This window comes from Rhipicephalus microplus, chromosome 1 (genome assembly GCF_043290135.1).
Source record: "Rhipicephalus microplus isolate Deutch F79 chromosome 1, USDA_Rmic, whole genome shotgun sequence".
Classification (NCBI taxonomy): Eukaryota; Metazoa; Arthropoda; class Arachnida; order Ixodida; family Ixodidae; genus Rhipicephalus; species Rhipicephalus microplus.
In genome coordinates this window covers 15,843,645-15,863,017 of record NC_134700.1, presented here as the reverse complement: position 1 = coordinate 15,863,017, position 19,373 = coordinate 15,843,645, and the positions used below count along the sequence as shown (strand labels likewise).

The 19,373-nt window shown below is 47.0% G+C and overlaps 2 protein-coding genes across 2 annotated transcripts; both read left to right on the top strand.

Annotated features, from left to right (window-relative positions):
• Nucleotides 1–15,124: 15,124 nt before the first annotated feature.
• On the top strand, nucleotides 15,125–17,218 carry LOC142801232 (uncharacterized). Its single transcript, XM_075887531.1, has 5 exons — nucleotides 15,125–15,655; nucleotides 15,769–16,039; nucleotides 16,366–16,580; nucleotides 16,666–16,998; nucleotides 17,082–17,218. The coding sequence occupies exons 1-5, from the start codon at nucleotides 15,196–15,198 to the stop codon at nucleotides 17,213–17,215; spliced, it is 1,413 nt and encodes a 470-aa protein (XP_075743646.1). The 5' UTR covers nucleotides 15,125–15,195; the 3' UTR covers nucleotides 17,216–17,218.
• Nucleotides 17,219–17,877: 659 nt separating this feature from the next.
• LOC142801372 (uncharacterized) lies at nucleotides 17,878–19,164 on the top strand. Its single transcript, XM_075887539.1, has 3 exons — nucleotides 17,878–18,011; nucleotides 18,090–18,287; nucleotides 18,451–19,164. The coding sequence occupies exons 2-3, from the start codon at nucleotides 18,168–18,170 to the stop codon at nucleotides 18,988–18,990; spliced, it is 660 nt and encodes a 219-aa protein (XP_075743654.1). The 5' UTR covers nucleotides 17,878–18,011; nucleotides 18,090–18,167; the 3' UTR covers nucleotides 18,991–19,164.
• The last annotated feature ends 209 nt before the right edge of the window (nucleotides 19,165–19,373 follow it).

Here is a 19,373-nt window from a genome sequence, read left to right as displayed (position 1 = left end):
GAAGCCGCTAACGTGTTACGGTCATAGTAACCGGTTTCTTTTTTTTTGTTGTTGTTGTTAACCTTCATCTGCCACAGTTCACACAAGAAAAGGTTTTTATTAAACGCTTCGTTTAAAAGAACCTGGTCATGTGTACTACGTGTTTCCCGGTAAATATTGCAGTCATCCGCAAATAGCCCAATAGTAACCGGGATGTCATGGGCAATATCGTTTATACAAATTTAAAAAATGAAGTGCCCCAAGCACTGAACACTAAGTGATTTCAGATTTTGCCGATCGTGAATCGCGGTAAACGTTGTCGATACAAACTATTTGATTTCGGCAGAAAACCTAGGCCTCAATCCTTGAAATAATGAATCGTTTAGAGTAATTCTTCATTTTTAGATAGAGATTTTGAATGTGACATGCAATCAAATGCTTTTTTTTGAAATCTAGAAATATTATGTCAATCTGGCCTTGCTTATTCAGAATCGCTGCAATGTCAAGAACAGTTTCGAACTGTGACAGTTTAGTTGCCTTTTCGAAAGCCGCATGGTCAGTCACCGATTACATTGTTTTTTTTTTTTAGGAAAGTCGCGTGGTGCTTGAATACAATGTGTTCTAATATCTTCGCGCATGACCAAAGCATAGAATTTTATATATAGGGGTAGACGAGAGAAGCGTTGGGTAATTTTGGTATATAGATAATTTTTCCTATGTTCCAGTGATCTGTAAGAGCGTGCTGTGATACGAATTTTTCGAAAATTATACGCAAGAACTTCGAGCACTATTCAGCATACCTCGCAAGAAATGCTTTAGGTATGCGATCAATACCAGGCGTCTTATTGGTATCTATATTAAGAAGTAGAGGTCAGATTCCTTCTTTAGATATTGAATTGTCACTTATTGGTGCAATATCATACATCGTTTTTTAACATGGCTTTCTACCATCTTCAGCAGTAAATACTCAACAGTAAACGTAATAAATGATTCGGCGATAGTTTCTTTGTTAGTAAAGATAGCTCCAATTACACATGTCACATAAAGCCACTTCTTTTTCGGGAAAAAGATGTTGCCAGAAGTTTGCTGGCAGTGTTATGGAGTAGGTGCGAGCTTCCCGAGTATTTCTGGAGAACATAGAGACCTTTTTTTTTTTTTGACACGAAAAACGATTCTCCCAACCCTCCGTCGAAGAGAAAACTGCTTTTCTGGCAGGCCTTTGACGCGCGATAGATGACAATTTTGTTCAGTTCAGGCTTGCAACAACGAAAGCGCATTCTGCAAAAGGCTGAAACCCACGTCTCATTAGCCTCGTATAAGCCAGCAGAAATGTCTGGTGTCCCCCTCCGTTCACCTCATCCGTGTGAGCGGGGGACATTAGTGCGGAATTCTCTCTTCGAGCTTGCGTCACTAGGCTTCGTTTTGATGCCCCGAAGATATGTCTTCCGTGTGAATACCCCTTAATTATCAGCAATTATATAGAAAATATTGTCACGGGGTCATGACGTGGCCGAAGACAGGATACTTTGTGTTGGGATTTAACAGTTTATTTGGGCGAACCTGTGCCCGGCAAATGGAAAGTCCGATTACAGTAGCAGTCATGCACAGATAGCAGTGAACGGGGCGTCGGCCGTCGATCAACTACTGACAAGCGGCGAAGTGCGTCGGCATTTATACTCTTGCCATCGAATGTTCTAGCGTTATCGCTGGCGGTAGCGTAGGTTCCAGAATAATCTGTACAGTTCGCAGAGTGGGCGTGATCTTATCGAAATGATCTACTAAAGTGCGGAAGCTTCTCGAAAACTGCACGCGCGTTTTGTGCTGAGAATTATGTAGTGTTTCGGGGCGATAACAAAACTTGAGAAATGGAACGTGGTAATATGATACTTACTCAAAGCAGGCGAAAATTTGATGGGCCGACGACTTGCGGTACAGCTAGAAAACACAAGCACTGCACGAGTATAGAAACATCCTGTCGAATAAGACAGCAAATGCTGCGCGGCCTGTTTTTTGATGGTTGATAGATGTGTAGCCCATCTAAGATGGGACAAAGCAAATGACACCGTGTTGTGTGAGTGTGTGTGCGCATGTTTGTTTATTTATTTATTTATTTATTTATTTATAATACCCTCAGGGCCAAATGTTAATGATAAGTAAACCAAAAATGACGCAATTAGAAGTCTAGAAAATGGTATTTATTGTAATCGTAATGTAAATGTGAAGGAATGAATGTGGACGATAAGATATTTTGCAACTGGTAGGATTAGAACTTATGCCCTTGAAATAATGCGTCTGATGTCTACCGCTTAGATTGTTCATTCCTCCGTCAACTTTATGTAATAAATGCGAAGAATTTTTTGCGTACTGCAAGCACTTCTGGTATCTATCTATCTATCTATCTATCTATCTATCTATCTATCTATCTATCTATCTATCTATCTAGCAGCTTGCATTTGTGTACTTTCGAAATCACTCCCTTAAGTTTAAGTGAAGCAATATCAGTCTTGAAAGCTAAGATAGTTAGACGTATATGAGGCGCTGGTCATGACATGAATAATGTCACATTCCCGTTGCGTACGTGATAAACACTTCCCGTCAAAAAATGGAACACAGTCGTGGGCGGCTATGCACGACCGATAAGCGGGTATGTGCCACATAATATTGACGCCTCATATCTACACAGGAACTGTGATAACCCACATCACTATACTGAATGGGGGAGCATTAGGAAAAAGCTGACTTCGGCTGCATTGACCTGATAAATGTAAAGAAAGAATGACATGGTCCGAACAGGAATCAAACCCAGGCATTCTGCGTGGCACTAAAGCATTCTACGACAGAGCTGTGCCAGGTCTCGGAACTTCTTTTCAAATGAACCCTACTGTTTGTGAAACTTCACTTGTTGTTGCAGTGCTGCACATCCAATTTTATAAAATTTATACATACACTCTTACAATACAGCCATTATGTCGGGTTCACGTCACTTGTAAAGTGCCATGCGCTGAAGTTGATTTATGTAGCAGTGTCCGGGGCAACCATCCTCACGGGCGCTTCCTATCAGTTTATCGCTTCAGGTGTTGCTTATACTCATTGTCCTTTTGGCATCGTGGCGCAAGTATAAACAACTTGTTATATAAACACATGACACTCTTCAACGTTTGTCCGTGCGTGGAACATTTGTACATATAGTTAAAGTCTTTTCATGAGGTGTCACTGAAGAGAAAAAGTACAACACGGTCACCTTTTATCCGCATGCTTCGCATAACGTCAATTTACAAGGTACGTGGGAGCTGCCGAATTTTAAACGTGGTTTAGTGCTCCACACTCATTGCAATGGCAACAGGCGGCGCTGACTTACGCTCCCAAGTGATTGACGCTCCCACACGCCACCGTGGCTTGGTGGTAGACAACGTTTTTAGATATGTCAGTTAAGTAGGCGCACGCGGTAGCAGCGGCGAGGAGCGACCCCCTCCCATATCCCGCGCAGCGGGTGCGCTGCTGTCGCTTTGCGATGGACGAAGGAGCGTCGTCTGCTACCTCTGCATGCGAAACAGAAAGAAATTCATTGCCGAATACGCGGATTTTGGCAAAAGCGGCTAGATGAGGGCCGAATCAATAATAATTAGTAATATATAGGAGCCGCGCCTGTACGTAACACATGTATGATTAATTCTGTGCCTGATATGAATCAGTGGGGGGGCCAGCGGTGGGCCACTGGGCCTGTGCCGTTATTTAGTATCTCCAGCCTCAAAAAAATCTTTCCCACTATTGTTTACAGAACAAAAAAGACGCTCGACGACACTTGCCTGTCTGGCACCCACTACTGATCAAGCTGGTGCCCTTAGCCCCCGAAAACCATTCTGCCGTCGCCTCAGCAAAAAATAGCGTTCATCTGCGCCTTCAGGTTGTAGACAATTCTAATGTTGAATTCCAATGGCGGAGTCGGTGCAGCCGACCGCCTTCGCGAGCGAGCGCTCGACTCTGGCGTAGAGCAAATCCTCCAAATCCGCCATCGGAACACAACCCGCCCTGCTGGAGCAAGGCGGAAGCTGCCGCGTTACCCAGGAAACCTTGCGCGTGGTCTTTTCAGCTGTCTGTTTCCCACGTGGTTTACCAGCATCGCCGCATCGTTCGTTTGCTTGTTCAGCGCTATTCACCTGTGTGGAATGGATATAACGCTAAGCGTGCAACAGCTATTGTCCACGACGTCTGCTGTCGTTATCGAGTAGCAGAAGCATCACCGCACGCTTTGCCGAGGTAGCCGAGCCGTCCATGCCGTCCGCCATTATCAACACAACTCGCGCCGCGCCAGCCGCGCCCCCAAGCAGGCAAACGTGTTAAAGGAAATGCGTCACGCTGAGTTCCGGTCCACTCCACCGATTTCGGCAGAGCAGTTTTTTCTGCTCCACGGAGGGACTCCCGCTCTGAATCCCCTCCGGCTCTCTCATTGGAACTTTTGACTCTCACTCTCACTCTGTCATTGGAACACACTTGCTCTGAAAGGAGCAGAAAAACTTGTTCCGACTCCACCATTGGAATTCAACATAAGCGAACGAGTTTGTTATATTTACACGCCGTATAATTTGCGTGTAAAAATATATTTAGAAATGGTTGTACTTTTTTTGAACAGCTGAAAGAAAGTAGGCATGCCACACTTACAGTCTTTTGCGAATGAGTGCCACAACCCTGCTATGCTTTATATTGGGGATTTCTCAGTCTCACTGCTGGCAGAGCTGACGTAAATGGTGTAATTTTAATGCCAAAATGCCTTTTATACACAAATTCTTTAGAATGCAGCCGAAATTGTCCGAGCAGTTACGAGAAAGGCTTCGAAAGTGAATGAAGAAACGTTCAGGAAAAAAATAGAATGCAGTGCAATATATGGCACACAGAGAGTATATAGAAAACGTTTATTTGGAAAAGCTTTTTCGCAAATTGTATTTTACTAGTTACACCACAATCAAGCATATTTGAGAGAATGAGCAGTTTTAAATATTAAACATGCCGACCTACAGCGCGCTGGGGTGTCGAAGTGGCTATGCCTCAGCGGAAAACAGTTGCGATCGGGGGCACCTCTTCAAAGCTCCAAATGACCATGCAGTTCTGAAGACCCGGACAGCTTCTATTCCACGAAAAGCCTTCCAGGTGACAGTCAAGACCTACAATGGCGATCTAAATTTCGAATACGAGGATATAATCACTTTCCAAGAGCATATCATAGGCGTATACGTTGTCAAATTCCATGGGGGAGGGGGGTGGACACTTAAGCTTGGTGCAGTTCCTAAAATTTTGCTGAATATTTCTGCACACTTGTCTAAAACAGCGCCATTAAAGCGCAAAAGTAAACCCACGAAACTTTGAGAAGCCGCCAATTTCAAGGGCCGTGTTTCGGCAAATTGTGGCGATGAGTCTGACGTTAACACGGAGAACAACGATGTTGACGAAGATACTGGCGTCCCCTCCAATACAGAGTTGTTTTCACATGTAGCAGCTTGGTTTCCTGCTTTACAACACCAAACAATGTTCCAATCCTGGAATATCGAGCTTATCCAGGATGTTATTTTTTTCAAAGTTGTTCAAAACGAAGTATTGTGGAAATCGACAAGGCAGTGGTGATGAGAAATGATTTCATACTTGTCCTCATTTCAAGGGGTAAGCTTGTTCCTGCCATATTCTTGTTTCGGTGTTACACAGTGTGTTACTGCTACGGCACAATAGTGCAGTGGCGACGAGGATGAGATTTAGCTGAAACACCTCCTGCTAGCGTGATAGGCAACGGCACGCATCGGACGGACGCTGGCATCACGCCCCCCGGGGTTCGATGAAATGGTGAGCAGCTGGTGCACGTACCGGATACGCCGGGAAGTTTATTTCGACGGAAATGAAATCACCGACATTACGAAACGCCGTGATCTTCTTGTGTCTTCGTCGAGTGATAATATCCTCCGCAACTAGCAAGATCGCCTTTCAACCTTGTCGGTCAACAGCCAAACTTACGAGCAAATCGTTGAAAACCTCGAGGAACAGCACAACCCCCAAGGTAATGACACAGAAGCAAGTTTCTTCTTCATGTGCAAACAACTGGCTAGTGAGAACGTAGGGGAATACATCTCAGACCTCCAAAGATTGGCGAAGAATTGCAACTTCGGCGACTCCCTTGATCGGATGCTGCGAGACCGCATCGTATGCGGCTTTCGAGATGACGATGCTCGTCGTTGCCTCCTCACACACAAGAAGCTAACTGTCGAGGAGGCCAAAGAATTCGTCATTGCATCGGAAAAAGCACTGAACGATGTGCGAGACATGCGCGAAGGGCTCCCGGAGACGACCGCGAGCAGCACCAACGTTTTGAGGCCACAGCGAGGGCGGCGGCACTGGACACAGTGGGGCAATAATGAAGCAGGCAGGCAGGCGTGCTATCAATGTGGTGGCCCCCACGTTACGCGCACAAGCCGTCATTGTAATGCAAGATGCTATCATTGGGGCATAAAAGGATACCTAGCAAATGTGTGCAGCCAAGGGCGACGGGCGCATATGCAGTAGAGTCAGCAGAAGGTGAGAGCGAAGAAGAGATGCTGCTTGCTCTCCTTGCTCACACCTCTGGCACCGGTGCTACATTTAAACCACGTGAGGAAAATTTGACATGGCAGGGTCGGACTCTGCGGATGATCATAGACAAGGGTTCTCCGGTCAGCGTCATCTCAATGAGCATATTTGAAAAACATCGCAAGTGGTGGCCGGCTCTGGAGAAGACGTCGCTCCAGTTAAAATGCTTATTGGGGTAGTTACCTGTGGTCGGTCGGATAACTATAATATACAGTCGCGTTCAACGGAAGTAGAGAGCACGGTAATTGTTGTGAGCTGTGAGAGACTGCTTCTCTGCGGCCGTAAGACTATAGAAGCATTGCGCAGGGTAGGGGTGTCCCTTTGGGACGACGGCAATTCGTCGAATTTAAATGCGGTGCGTGAAAACGCTGAAGCGTATCCCTTGCTCGAAGAATTTGCGGATATATTTGAAGACAAGCTAGGTTGTTGCAAGGGACCACCTGTGAAACTTCACTTCAAAGCAGGAGCCCGCCAAAGTTTCTGTAAAGCACGTACAGTGCTGTATGCTATGCGTTCAAAAGTCTCAGTCAAGATCGGCCATCTCGTACAAGACGAGGTGCTTTCGCCCATAAGTGTTTTGGAATGGGCAACTCCGGTGGTCCCAGTCGCAAAGAAGAACAGCGACATACGGTTGTGCGGCTACTTCAAGTTGGCGGTTAACCTAGCATTCCACTTCGAACGACACCCCGTGCCTAAGGTTGAAGACATTTTTGCAGCTCTTTCCGGAGGGGAAGTCTTCACAATGCTGGACTTGCGCAACGCCTACAATTAGCTCCCACTGGACGCTGAAGCCAGGAAGATAACAGTGCTAAACGCACACCTAGGCCTGTACTTCTACAATCGACTGGCATTTGGTATTACTTCAGCCCCTCCCCTCCCCCCAATGTTTCAGCGACGCATTGAATCCATACTGCATGGGGGGCCCGAACGTATAAGTGTACCTCGACGACATCAACGTGGCGTAAAAAAAACGACACTTCCGTGATCCGGCAGGTATTTCAGCGGCTGGGGGAAAACAACCTGAAGCTGAACAAAGAAAAGTACCGATTCAGAGAAGCGCAGGTGGCTTTCTAGGGCATCGCATCGAGGAGTATGGCCTTCATTTCCTGCCAGACAACTTGGAGGCGGTACTAGCAGCGCCGAAGACAGCATCGGGAAGGCAGCTGAAGTCTTTTCGGGGCTTGGTAACATACTATGCGAAGTTTCTGCCTAACTTTTCAACAACACTAGCTCCTTTATATGGCCTACTGAAAAAAAGGAGTGTGATGGAACTGCAAAGCACTTTTACCTGGAACGCCGCATTTTTCCACCCCCACATCCGAAACTTAACCGACCGCAGACATTAATCCTACGCCTATTACAGACACACACGTACCCCAACCTCGCCACGCTTCACGTTCATTATCCCGATGCATACCCCAGCGACACATGCCCATCATGTGGACACACAGCAACACTCGCACACATGCTCTGGGAGTGTAAAACAACTCCTCCCGACTCTACCTCAAGCAAGTGGGAGAGGTCCCTCAGGAGCTCATTTCTCGCCGACCAGCAATGGGCCGTCCAGCAGGCCCACGAAGCGGCCGCCAGGTACTCCCTGTCGGTCCCTACGTGGGTGACGCCCGCCATGCGTTAAGCGCGTCCTGCAGGACTGAAATAAAGTTTTTTCATTACATTCCATGGAACTGGGGGCAGCACATGACAGGGCATGCGAGGATGTTAAGATTGCCTTAAGTAAGGCTTAATTTATTGCCACATATGACCCGCAAAAGCCTCTAAGACTTTAGTGCAACGCGTCGGTGGTCGGCTTGGGCGCAGTGTTGGCACACCGGATTGAGGGCACAGACTATCTAATAGCTTTTCGCTCGGGAACCTTAACAGCAGCGGAGTGCAACTACTCGCAACTGAAAAAAGAAGCGCTCGCGCTAGTTTTCGGGGTGACAAGGTTCTGAGACTATCTTTATGGGAAAAAATTTGTTTGGCGACTGATCACAAGCCACTGACAGGGCTCTTTATTCACGACAAACCTATTCCGCAAATGGCAGCGGCAAAGATCCAGAGATGGGCACTGCTATTATCCGCCTATTAGTACGACATTGAGTACTGAAAGGGGCTATTGAATGCGAATGCTCACACCTTGAGCCATTTGCCTTTGCCGGAACCAGCGCACCATGGTGAAGATGATCCCGTAGAATATGTCCTGCGTGCGCAAGCGTCGACAGATTTATCTCTTTGCACGCAGCAGTTGGCGGACAGCACGAACGATGACGTTCTCCTGAGGCAGGTGAAGACATATATTCTGCACGGCTGGCCTGAACAACTAGGGCAGGAGCAACAGGGCTTCCTGCCGTACTTCCCCCGTAGACACGAACTTACTGAGAGTAAGGAGCTATTCTACTGGGGTCATAGGGTGGTTTTGGCTGAAGCAGTGCGGTTAAATATGCTGCAACTACTCCACGATACGCATTTTCACATGACGGCTATGAAACGTCTGGCGCGCTCATTGTTTTGGTACCCCGGATAAGACCACGACATAGAAGAGTTGGTGCACAGCTGCCGGCTATGTGTCCGAAATCGGCCCATGCCAGCAAGGCAGGCCCCTATCAGCTGGCCGAAAACCAACAAACGTTGGTCTCACCTGCCCATCGACTACGCTGAGCTGGTGGAAGGGCACATGATTTTGGTCTTAGTGGATGTGGAAGCTAAATGGTTAGAAGTACCCCTCAAAACAACGAGTGTAGAAACCACAGTTGAAGCACTGCGGGGCACGTTCGCTCATTTTTCGCCTGCCTCAGAGAGTCGTCTCCGACAATGGGTCACAATTTACCAGTTCAGTGACTAAAATTTTTTTAAAGATAATCAGGTGCGCCATGTCAACTCCGCCCCATACTACCCACAATCAAACGGATCGGCAGAGCGCGCTGTGCGCACCTATCACAAAAGAATCAATAAAATCAAAGTGGCGAGTTTGCTCAGTCGAATTAGCAAGTTCATACTACGTTACAGGACAACACTGACTCAAGGCAGCCAATCGCCCACAGAGATAATGCTCGGTCTTCAACCAAGGACCCGCCTAAGCGCACATTTTCTAAAGAGGGTGTACCGGGACCCAGCGCAGAAGCTGTGGTTTCCTCAGGGGGTGCCTCTGTGGGCGCGCCAGTACAATCAAGCCGGCCAGAGATGGTTACCCGGCATGGTGACGGCATCGAGAGGCAGGCGCTTGGTCATGGTGGACGCCACCGAAGGAATGCCGTGTCGTCATAGACAAACGTACTCTATAAAGAGCGGCCACTCGAGCCTCTTCGCGGCCCAGCAAATTAAGCTCTGACCAAACGCTACAAGGCGCGCCCATGCTAGCTTCTGCTCTTCTGTCACGGCATATAATAGCCGCCTCAGGAGGTCAATGAAAACATAAGTTTGGCAGCAAATTTTCGCAAAGGAGAAATTTTATTGATTTGTGCAACTTTCACACATCCGCTTTAAAACGTGTCCCACTAAGGGCGTTTAATGCTTTACCATAAGATACAGTAAGGTTAGACTAGAAAGTGTTGTTTTTTGCATTTATTTTGCACAAAGGGTACAAAGTCATGTGGTTTAGTTGTGATGTAGATGTCTTCCTTTTGTGCACGGATGGGTGTGGAGCCTAATCATTCTTTCGCCACCACTCGCACACGTCGGGCGCGGGAATCATGGACTCCCGTGGAGCAGCGAAAGCGGTTCTTGGTGGCCGCGGAAACAAGATTACAGACGAATGTGACAAGAATTTTGAGATCATCTTGCCGAATCTGCCAACAGGACGCGTTGTTTTGAACACAGTGTTTTTGCACGGTGATATTCATCTGAGGCCTTTCAAGGTCGAAGATTTCCGGGATGCCATGGACAAGGAACGACTGCTTCCCGACGTAATTGCATTGAGCGCCTACCAGATCAACCATGTGTGGGTCGTCACCTTTAACAGCCAGGAGGCGACGAAGAGGTTGACTGAACTGAAAGAACTCAGGTCAAGGAACGCCGCTGCCTCGTTATCGACCCTCATGAGCAGGTGAGGCTGCGGCTGCACTGGCTGTTACACGGCGTTTCGGACGAAGATGTCCGCAAGCGTTTGCAGCGTTCGGGAAAGTTACAGAAGTGACCCGGGAACGCTGGCGTGTAGAAGTAAGGCCGCGTTCACACTGAGCATTCCGGCCGCCGAAAGTGCTCCGAATCCGGTTCAGCGGCGGCGAGATCCGCCGAAAGGGCCCTCTCCGCGCCGATCACTCTCGAACCGATTTTTGCGGCGTCTGCCGCCGAATCGGTCACCGCGGACCAATAGGAGCGCTAGTCAAGGAATTTTGAAAAATGGCGGCCAAGCCCTACTCACTTCTTATGGCGCAGTGCGCGTAACTGAATGTTGAAACCAACGGGAGTTTAACATACTGTGTGCCTACTTCGCGTCCGTATTTCGTGGAAGAGGTGATCGAGCTTGCTGTTGGCGTGACCGAGCTTGTTGCAGTCTTGCAGAGTAAAACAAACCCAGCAACGCCGCTGGCGTCGGTGGTTTTTCTGCTCTTCGTGCATTACAAGACAGCCACTTGCCAGCAAAGTAAGCAGTACTGTCTTTTCTTGTTTCTTGCGTACGAGAATCGTCGAAGTATACACCACCGGATACGTAGCAGCGTTTGCGAACCACGACAACAACCGGGTGACAGCGCATCCATCCCGCGTTCGCCCCGTAGTAGATGGCATATTCGGCGGCGCAGGGCGCGTCCAGTGCGAACGACGCTGCGTTTCGGCGGCAGGGGAATTTCGGTCGCTGTAGAAAGCGGATGTTTCAGTGTGAACTAGGCATAAATGAGAAGAATTCGATGGCCCGCACTGTTTTCATTAAGCTGAAAAGCAGTATAAAAACTAAGGAGCTGCCTCATCAGATACAAGTCACCGGTGAATTAGCCCTAGTGGTAGCCCCAGGTCGGCCTATGGAATGCCTGCGTTGCAGCGGAACAGGACATGTGCGTCGCGAGTGTAAGGTGCCACGGTGCTCTCGCTTCCGGCGTTTCGGGCATGGGGACGCGGAATGCGTTCGTTCGTACGCCGCAGTGACCGCGTCAACGGAGGCCGAGGATGCGTCGGAACACATTATGGACGTGACAGAAGCGGAGGACGCGGCTGAATGTTGCAGAGATCAAGTCACAACAAATTTGAACTGCACATCTGCAACATCAGAAGACAAACCTACACCGGCACCTGTGGACACTCGACCAGGTTCTGCAGCTGTAGCGACCAAGACAGCTGACAATGCAGTGACAGACGCAGGCTGTGAAGTAACCGGAGCGACTGCCCATGCGTCGGAACAAGGCCAAGTAGTCGATGGTGCCTCTTGTAGCGTTTGTTTCGACATGAAGATGGACGGAAACACGTGCAACGCCAGCTGCGTCTCTTGGCCTAGCGGTGCCGTTCCAGACTTTAAAGGACCATTGAAAGAACCTGGGAAGACGAGAGACAAGAACAGTGCAAGTAGCGTGGAAGAACCACCGGCAAAGACGCCGTCTGGCAGGCGCACCAGCATTAGCTTAAGAGCTGGTGGAACCAGGGACAATAAAGTTGTGAACAAATCAATTCTACTGTGGAGTAAAACCGGGCGGTCGGCCGGTCCTGGAAGCGTCTAGCGTAGCGCTAGACGTGCAAGGTAAGCGCCATGCTCCGAGCCTAACTCCTCCACATGTTTGAAATGGCGCCTCGAGTATCATTTAGCTTCGCCACGCTGAATTTTAAAGGCTTGGCTTCAAAGAAGAAGCAAAGCCAAATCTATCGGTTGTTGTTGGAAGAAAATCTGGATGTACTTGCATTGAAGGAGACGAAAGTTGAAGGCGATGAGGAGACCGGGAGCATGGTGCTTAAGTTTACATCACAGTATTTTGCCAGGCCATAGGCCAGGCCATCACATCACATCTGGGTGATGTGTTCTTTTTGTTAGAAACCTGCCAGGATTAGTCATAGAAAATGTCTTTTCTTGCTCGTCAGGTCGAGTAGTACGGTGTGATATGGTTTATTGTGACACTGAATGGCGCATTATATGTGTTTATGTTCTAACTATGGGCAAGGAAAGATCGGGTTTTTTTTTTTCAATTTCCGACAACATATGTGGACTGGTGGGAAACTCTTATTGGTGGGTGATTTCAACTGTGTCTTGAATGAAAGTGATAGATCAAGCAGTCGCAACATTAAAGACAGAAGCAGTAATATCCTGGCACAGGTGATTGTTGAACACGAATCAGTAGATGTAGCGGAGTGACTGTATAGCTCGCAAGATGTGAAGTATACCCACTTTCAGTGCACAAGTAATGCCCGATTGGATCTACTTTACCTTACTGCAGATACGATAGCCCAGTTTAGCAGTTATAATGTTGTTCCTGTTTCCTTTTCTCATCACTGTCTTGTAAAATGCAATATCGGGTCAAAAAAAGAAAGGAACGCCTTTTCTTGGGAACAAACAAAAATGAACTCTAACCTCTTAAGGGATGAGTTGTTCAGCGCGTCACTTATTAAAGAAATTAGTAATATTAGCATAGAGTGTATTGACAAAATAGGAGAACAATGGGAGCTATTGAAGCAGCGAATCAAAGTAAAAGCAATAGAGAGATCTAGCGTTTTATCCTTTGAATTTAAAAAGAATGAAAAAAAGCTTAGACGAACAATTGAGAAGCTAACACCTCTTAAATGTGAAAAACCTGGAGTATATGGTGACTATTTGTGGAGTATCAAACAGAGGATAGAGGTATATGAGGAGGAACGCTATCGCGGGGCGCTTGTGCGAGCCAGAGCAACATCAATGACTGTGGATGTTCGCCCGGTGAAGCGAGCGCTAGAATTAGAGAAGAGTCATGCCAGACGTAATCATATACATGCCATTGAAGTCAACGGTATCGAAGTTTCAGACAATGAGAGCATAGTACGAGCGTTTGGCAAACATTACGAAGGACTCTTCGCTGCCACGCCCATCGATTCAGAGGCATTTAAGCAAGAGTTCCTTAGCAGAATGCCGAAGTTGTCAGATGACACCAAATCAGCTATAGAGCTATCTATAACGCTAACCGAAGTAGAAAGGGCTATAGATAAAATGAATCCTGGTAAATCTCCGGGGCCAGACGGGCTTCGTGCTTCGTTTTATAAGGAGTTTTAAAATGAATTATCGCAAGTACTCGCAGATGTCTTCAATCAAGCTTATAAACTGAATGGCCTCCCTAGGTCCTTTAGTGAAGCACATACAGTTTTGATACCTAAGACAGAACACTCGGAGAAGTTAAATTTAGTTTTTTCGTATATACCTATATCACTAACTAATTGTGATTACAAAATTTCAATGAAAGTACTAGCACGGCGACTTCAAGGGGTAATCAAAGAGTTGGTAGGGCTTCACCAAGCATGTGGGATTATGGAACGCTCCATTGTGACCAATATACACAAGATGCGCTGCGTGCTCGAGTGTATAACGATGCCAATCAAGTAGGGGTAGCCATTATACAGATTGATCTCGAGAAAGCTTTTGATTCTGTTTCCCACAACCTTCTGCTTGCCATTCTTTACCATGTCAACGTTGGTTCTGTAATCAGAGATGGGGTATTTATGGCATACCGGAACTGCACGACCCGACTAGTAATCAATAAGACGCTAGAAGATGCAATTAACATAAAGCGTTCTGTCCGTCAGGGCTGCCCGCTGAGTCCCCTAGTTTTCAGTTTGTATATAGAATCGTTGTTCTTAGCAATAACTCAAAACAGTTGTATTCGTGGCATTAGATTACAAGAATCCGAAGTTAAAATTTTGGCATATGCCGACGATTTGGCTGTTTGTTGTATCGATCGAGATAGTGTTACCACTACCATCAGTGTGGTTAAAAGGTCCGGCAATGCAACTGGCAGTCTAGTAAACTGGGGAAAGGGTCTGGGTTTCTGGCATGGAGAGTGGTCGTCAAGACCAGACTATTTGCCAATGTTAAAAGGGTGACCACACTTTCAAGTACCTTGGGGTGCCGCTGGAATTTTATAAAGATAATGAGCACTACTGGCAAGAACAAGCTAAAGAAATCCGGACGAAAGCCAATAGATGCAACGGTAAACATCTGTCGGTGTTTTCGAGGGCGACTGTCTGTAATGTTTTCTTTGCCTCAAAACTTCGGTATGTGATGCAAGTACTGCATTGTTCAAGGGCAAACATACAGAAGCTCCATCGCATCTTCGCAGTGTTCGTGTGAGCTTCGAACTAGGAGAGATGCAGTCGAACTAATCTGTTTCGAAAAGTGAAACATGGAGGGCTGGGTTTAACACATATTTTCATACGCCAAATCATAAATAGGTTCTTTTTTTTTCGCTACGCAAGGGACCCTTTCTTACGTACAATCAGAGTCCTTCAATACTTTTCTGGTCACGAAACTTCTCCGTAACGCTATGGGAGAGCTTCATATGGGGATCAAAGCTCCCGCGCGGTGGCGCTACGAGTCTGGTGAAGGCGGCTTGGACGGCGGCGGCCGCATTTGCAGCGTTTGCAGTGCGTTGGAGCGTGAGCTTACTGGTTTGTTTGTTGTGTGGTATAGCTGTCTACACTCATCACGGACGGCAAACTATGTGAACTACCATGCCTCTGACGTGCTGCGTACCTGGTTGCCGCTCTGGCTATCGGAGTTGTACAGAAAAAGCTTCGCTGTTCTGCCTCCCAAGCGACCGCGAACAACGCGACAGGTGGAAGCGAGCCATTCCACGACAGGAGACGGGCGCTTTCAACTTCGAGTCGAAGGCCGTTCGTGTGTGCGAGAAACATTTCGACACCACGGACATTATTCGAGCCGATGAGTTCAGAATAAGTGGACAATCTGTGCTTCTGCAGCGCGAGAAGCCTAAGCTCCGCGTCGGTGCCATACCCCGGATATTTGAAAACCTGCCGGCGTATCTTACGAAGCCCAAGCCACGGTCGCGCTCACAGCGAGAAAATCCGCCTGCAAAACGTCGTCGCGTTTCGTCGCCGAACAACGATGGCACTGCAGCTTCTGTGAGCTCCAGCACAGAGCCCTGCGATCCTGAAGCAGCCGGAGATGATGGTAAGCCTCCATTCGCGTTGCCTTGTTTTCTTGTTTCACTATGTTGAGAGCCTGTATTGCCTGTGTGCTGCGTGATGTCGCATTATATTGATCCATATTTCTTCGTTTGACAGGTGGAGTGATAAGCACTGGAAGCTGCACAGAGATGGCATGCCAGACAGAGAGAAATTTCTGCTCCATCTCAGAGCTCCACGCAGTTAAAGACCAGCTTCGAAGCACTAAGCAGCAACTTCGTTTGTGCCAAGTGAAGATTGCGAAATTGACAGTGCAAGCGAATAGGAGCAGAAGATCGCACCAAGATGTTCAGAAGCTTTCGGCTCGCGAGAAGCTCATTTTTGACCACTGGCTCATGAAAGCCAACGCGAAGTCTGCAACAGCTGCGCGGTAAGTTCCAAATACCCCATCACACACGTAACATTGCTATTGGATTGCCCCTTTTGCGTTTGAAAATGTTATCTCAAGGTGTAGCCTTCATTTATTCATCATGTATTTGTATCTGTTGTACCGCAAAACAATATGCTATTGAGGCAGACATTGGTTTGGCCGTTTTGTGTAGTGTTATTTCTAATTTCGGGAAAAATTGCAGGTTTGTTTGGACAAATATATTTTCTTCAGTTTTTATAACACCATTCTCATTATTTTTTTGCTTTGCATGAATAGTTTCCAACACGCTCATTGTGGAAAACAAATTTGCAATTCATTCTCTCCAGGTACAAAAAAGAGTGGATTTATGACTGCTTGCTGCTAAAGATAAAGTCCACAGCAGTCTACACTTTTCTTCATGAAAATGAATTTTTGCCCCTTCCAAATCCCCGCACCCTCTATGGCTACCCCAGAAATCGGAAAGCTGATTTTGGCTTCGACAGCACTTTGTTCACGGTTCTGTGTGAAAAGCTAGAAGCAGTTCCAGAAAGAGAGCGTCGAGGTAAGAAGCAGTACTCATTTTTATAATTGTATTATATTCAGCAGCGCAATTGAGACAAGATGTTAACCTACCCAAAACTTTCCAGGAGTGCTCATGTTCGATGAAATGAGCGTCAGAAAAAGCGTCCACATTCGCGAGTCGGACATGGCACTGCTGGGCAAGGTGGATTTCGCCGAACACACACGACCAGGTGACCATGGCAAAGACGGCGACCACGTGCTGGTCTTTCTGTTTCGGCCTTCTCTGGGAGGGTGGTCACAAACTGTGGGCACATTTTGTGCTTCTGGTGCTGCCCCAGGATCAATCGTGGCGAAGCTCCTTTTGCAGTGCATTGTTCACCTTACAAACGCTGGTGTTGTTGTTGACGCAGTGACCTGCGACAACTCCACATCAAACCAATCAGCCTTGAGATCTCTGGGTACGTCTTTTCAAATTTTATTTAGCTGTGGTTAGTGATGTAGTAGAAAAACAAGTGTACTATTAAACTGTTTTTCTCTCAAGGTGTCAACGGGGACATGCACAAGCTTCAAACGTGTTTTGAACACCCGTGTGAGCCCTCAAAGCAAGTCCACGTTGTAATTGATCCACCGCACTTATTTAAGTTTGCTCAAAGTGGGCAAGTTTTTGGTAAGTAAAAAAAAGTTGCATGTGAATGCCTTGACCTGTGCATAAACTATTCAGTTTAAAAAAAAAAATTTGTCACTTGTCCTTATGTTGCAGCTCCCTCAAGGACAGGAGGTGTTCCACTGTCACTACAAGGACTTACTGGACTATGAAGAAGAACAGGCTGGACTCCGGGCTGTACCGAAGTTAACGAAAGCCCATATTTTCCCCAATGCGTTCCAAAAGATGAGCGTGAAGTTGGCTGTCCAGGCAAGTCATGCACGCAGCTATGTTCAGTGCAAAGTGTATTTCAAAAACATCTGCTCACACGTTTTGGGAAGTAAACTTAAAATCCTTTTTTTCCACACATTTTACAGCTGTTCAGTGAGAGTACTGCTTCGGCCATGGAGTTTTATAGCGAGCAGGAAGACTGCAAGAAGCTCCATGGGTCGGCTGCAACATCGCAATTCACAAGAACATTGAACAAGCTGTTCGACTGCCTGAACTCTCGGAGGCCAGACCATGTTCGATTCAACGAAGCGCAACACATTGCTGTGAGATTATTACATGTGTTATGAAGTGTTTTTCGTGTACTATAGATGAAGCATAATTTTATTCCAGGTGTTGAAGGACAGCATTGCATGGCTGGACAACTGGGAGAAATACATCAAGACATTACCGACCCAGAGGCAAGTCTGCTTTCTGAGTAAGCAGACATGTGGAGCCCTCAGACTGACACTGCATAGCTCAGTTGCACTCATCGAGAGCTTGCTGTTGTCTGGGTTTCGTTACGTTCTCGTTGGGAACTTCGGACAAGATCCTCTAGAGGTAAACATGATGACTTTTATGTGTATAAATGTGCTATGAATTTCTCATTGTTGTGATAAATTGATTTTTTCTTTCTAGAGGTTTTTCGGCATCGTCAGGCATGTTGCTGGTAACGGAGGGCAGCCGACTGTGCAACATTTTTTGTTCATCTATCGGATGCTCTCTGTAAACAACCTAGTTCGGCCGCCAAAACGGGCCTCGGTCGAGGGAGATGGACCCCAGCTGTTGCTCAAGCTCCAGGGCCTCTTTGACAAGGAAAAACCTGCCTCCAGTCAGGTAACGTGCCCTTTGCTTTTATTTATTAGCTCTAGTTTCTTTTTTTCAGGAGCAGTTTCACTACACAAATGACCAAATAACCAAATGAAACATAATGTGTTTTTGCATTTACGAATCTCAACTTATACATTGCAAGATTTGAAACTTGGAATGTATTTTGCAGATTGACATGTTGGCGGTCCTCTTTGATGACGTTCTTGAGGAGCCGGGAGAGGCAGTGAACAATGCATCCGTGCCTGACGTTACGCTCTCCACCAAAGAGTGTATTCTTGATTATCTTGCCGGTTACGTGGTAAAGAAGTTTTCAACGATAAGCTGCACTGACTGCGTGGGAACACTCAAGAGCCAGACACGAGAGCCAACTGACCTAATCCAGAAGAAGTCAAGAGGATTCCTGCAAGTGCCCTCATCCCAGCTTCTCAGCCTGTTGCGCATTGTGGAAGGACATGTTGAAGAACTGACTGTGGACACAGTTGCATGTGCCGATGTGTATGCGAACATTGTTGACCAAGTTTTGCTCGACAGCCGCATTGCTTCTGCTGGTGTGCGCTGTAGGTTGCACTATGTGGGTACCACAGCAGAGGTTGTTCATTTTTTCTTGAGGTGCCGCCTGCACTTTTACACCAGGGAAAAAAACAAGCTGACACGAGCGACGCGGCGAGCAAACTGCCCAGCAAATGGTGGCAACAAGCCCCATGGGTAGCAGATGTTCTGTTTGTCATGCTATGTAAAGCCCAACTGTTGTGTTTTGTGTTTGCTAGTGACAAAAAAAACACTTGCACATTTGTGTTCCTAGTTGCTTGTGTGACGTTGTTTATTTCCTTTATCCGCCATGCTATTGCCGTAAACTTGTATGAATAAACACTTGCACCACAGCCGCGGCGCGTTTTCTAGTCATTTGCATGCGCTTGGCAGCTGCCTGCGACGATCAGCAAGTGGCCAGCAGGTTACTGTCATCTGTGTGGCGGAACCAAAATCCACGGCGGCGACATTTTGATTATCCAATCAGGTATTTCGAATTTGCAAAGCGGAGCATGGCTAGCTTTGCCTGTATTTCTTTTTTAATTTTTTTTAGTGTCCCCGCCG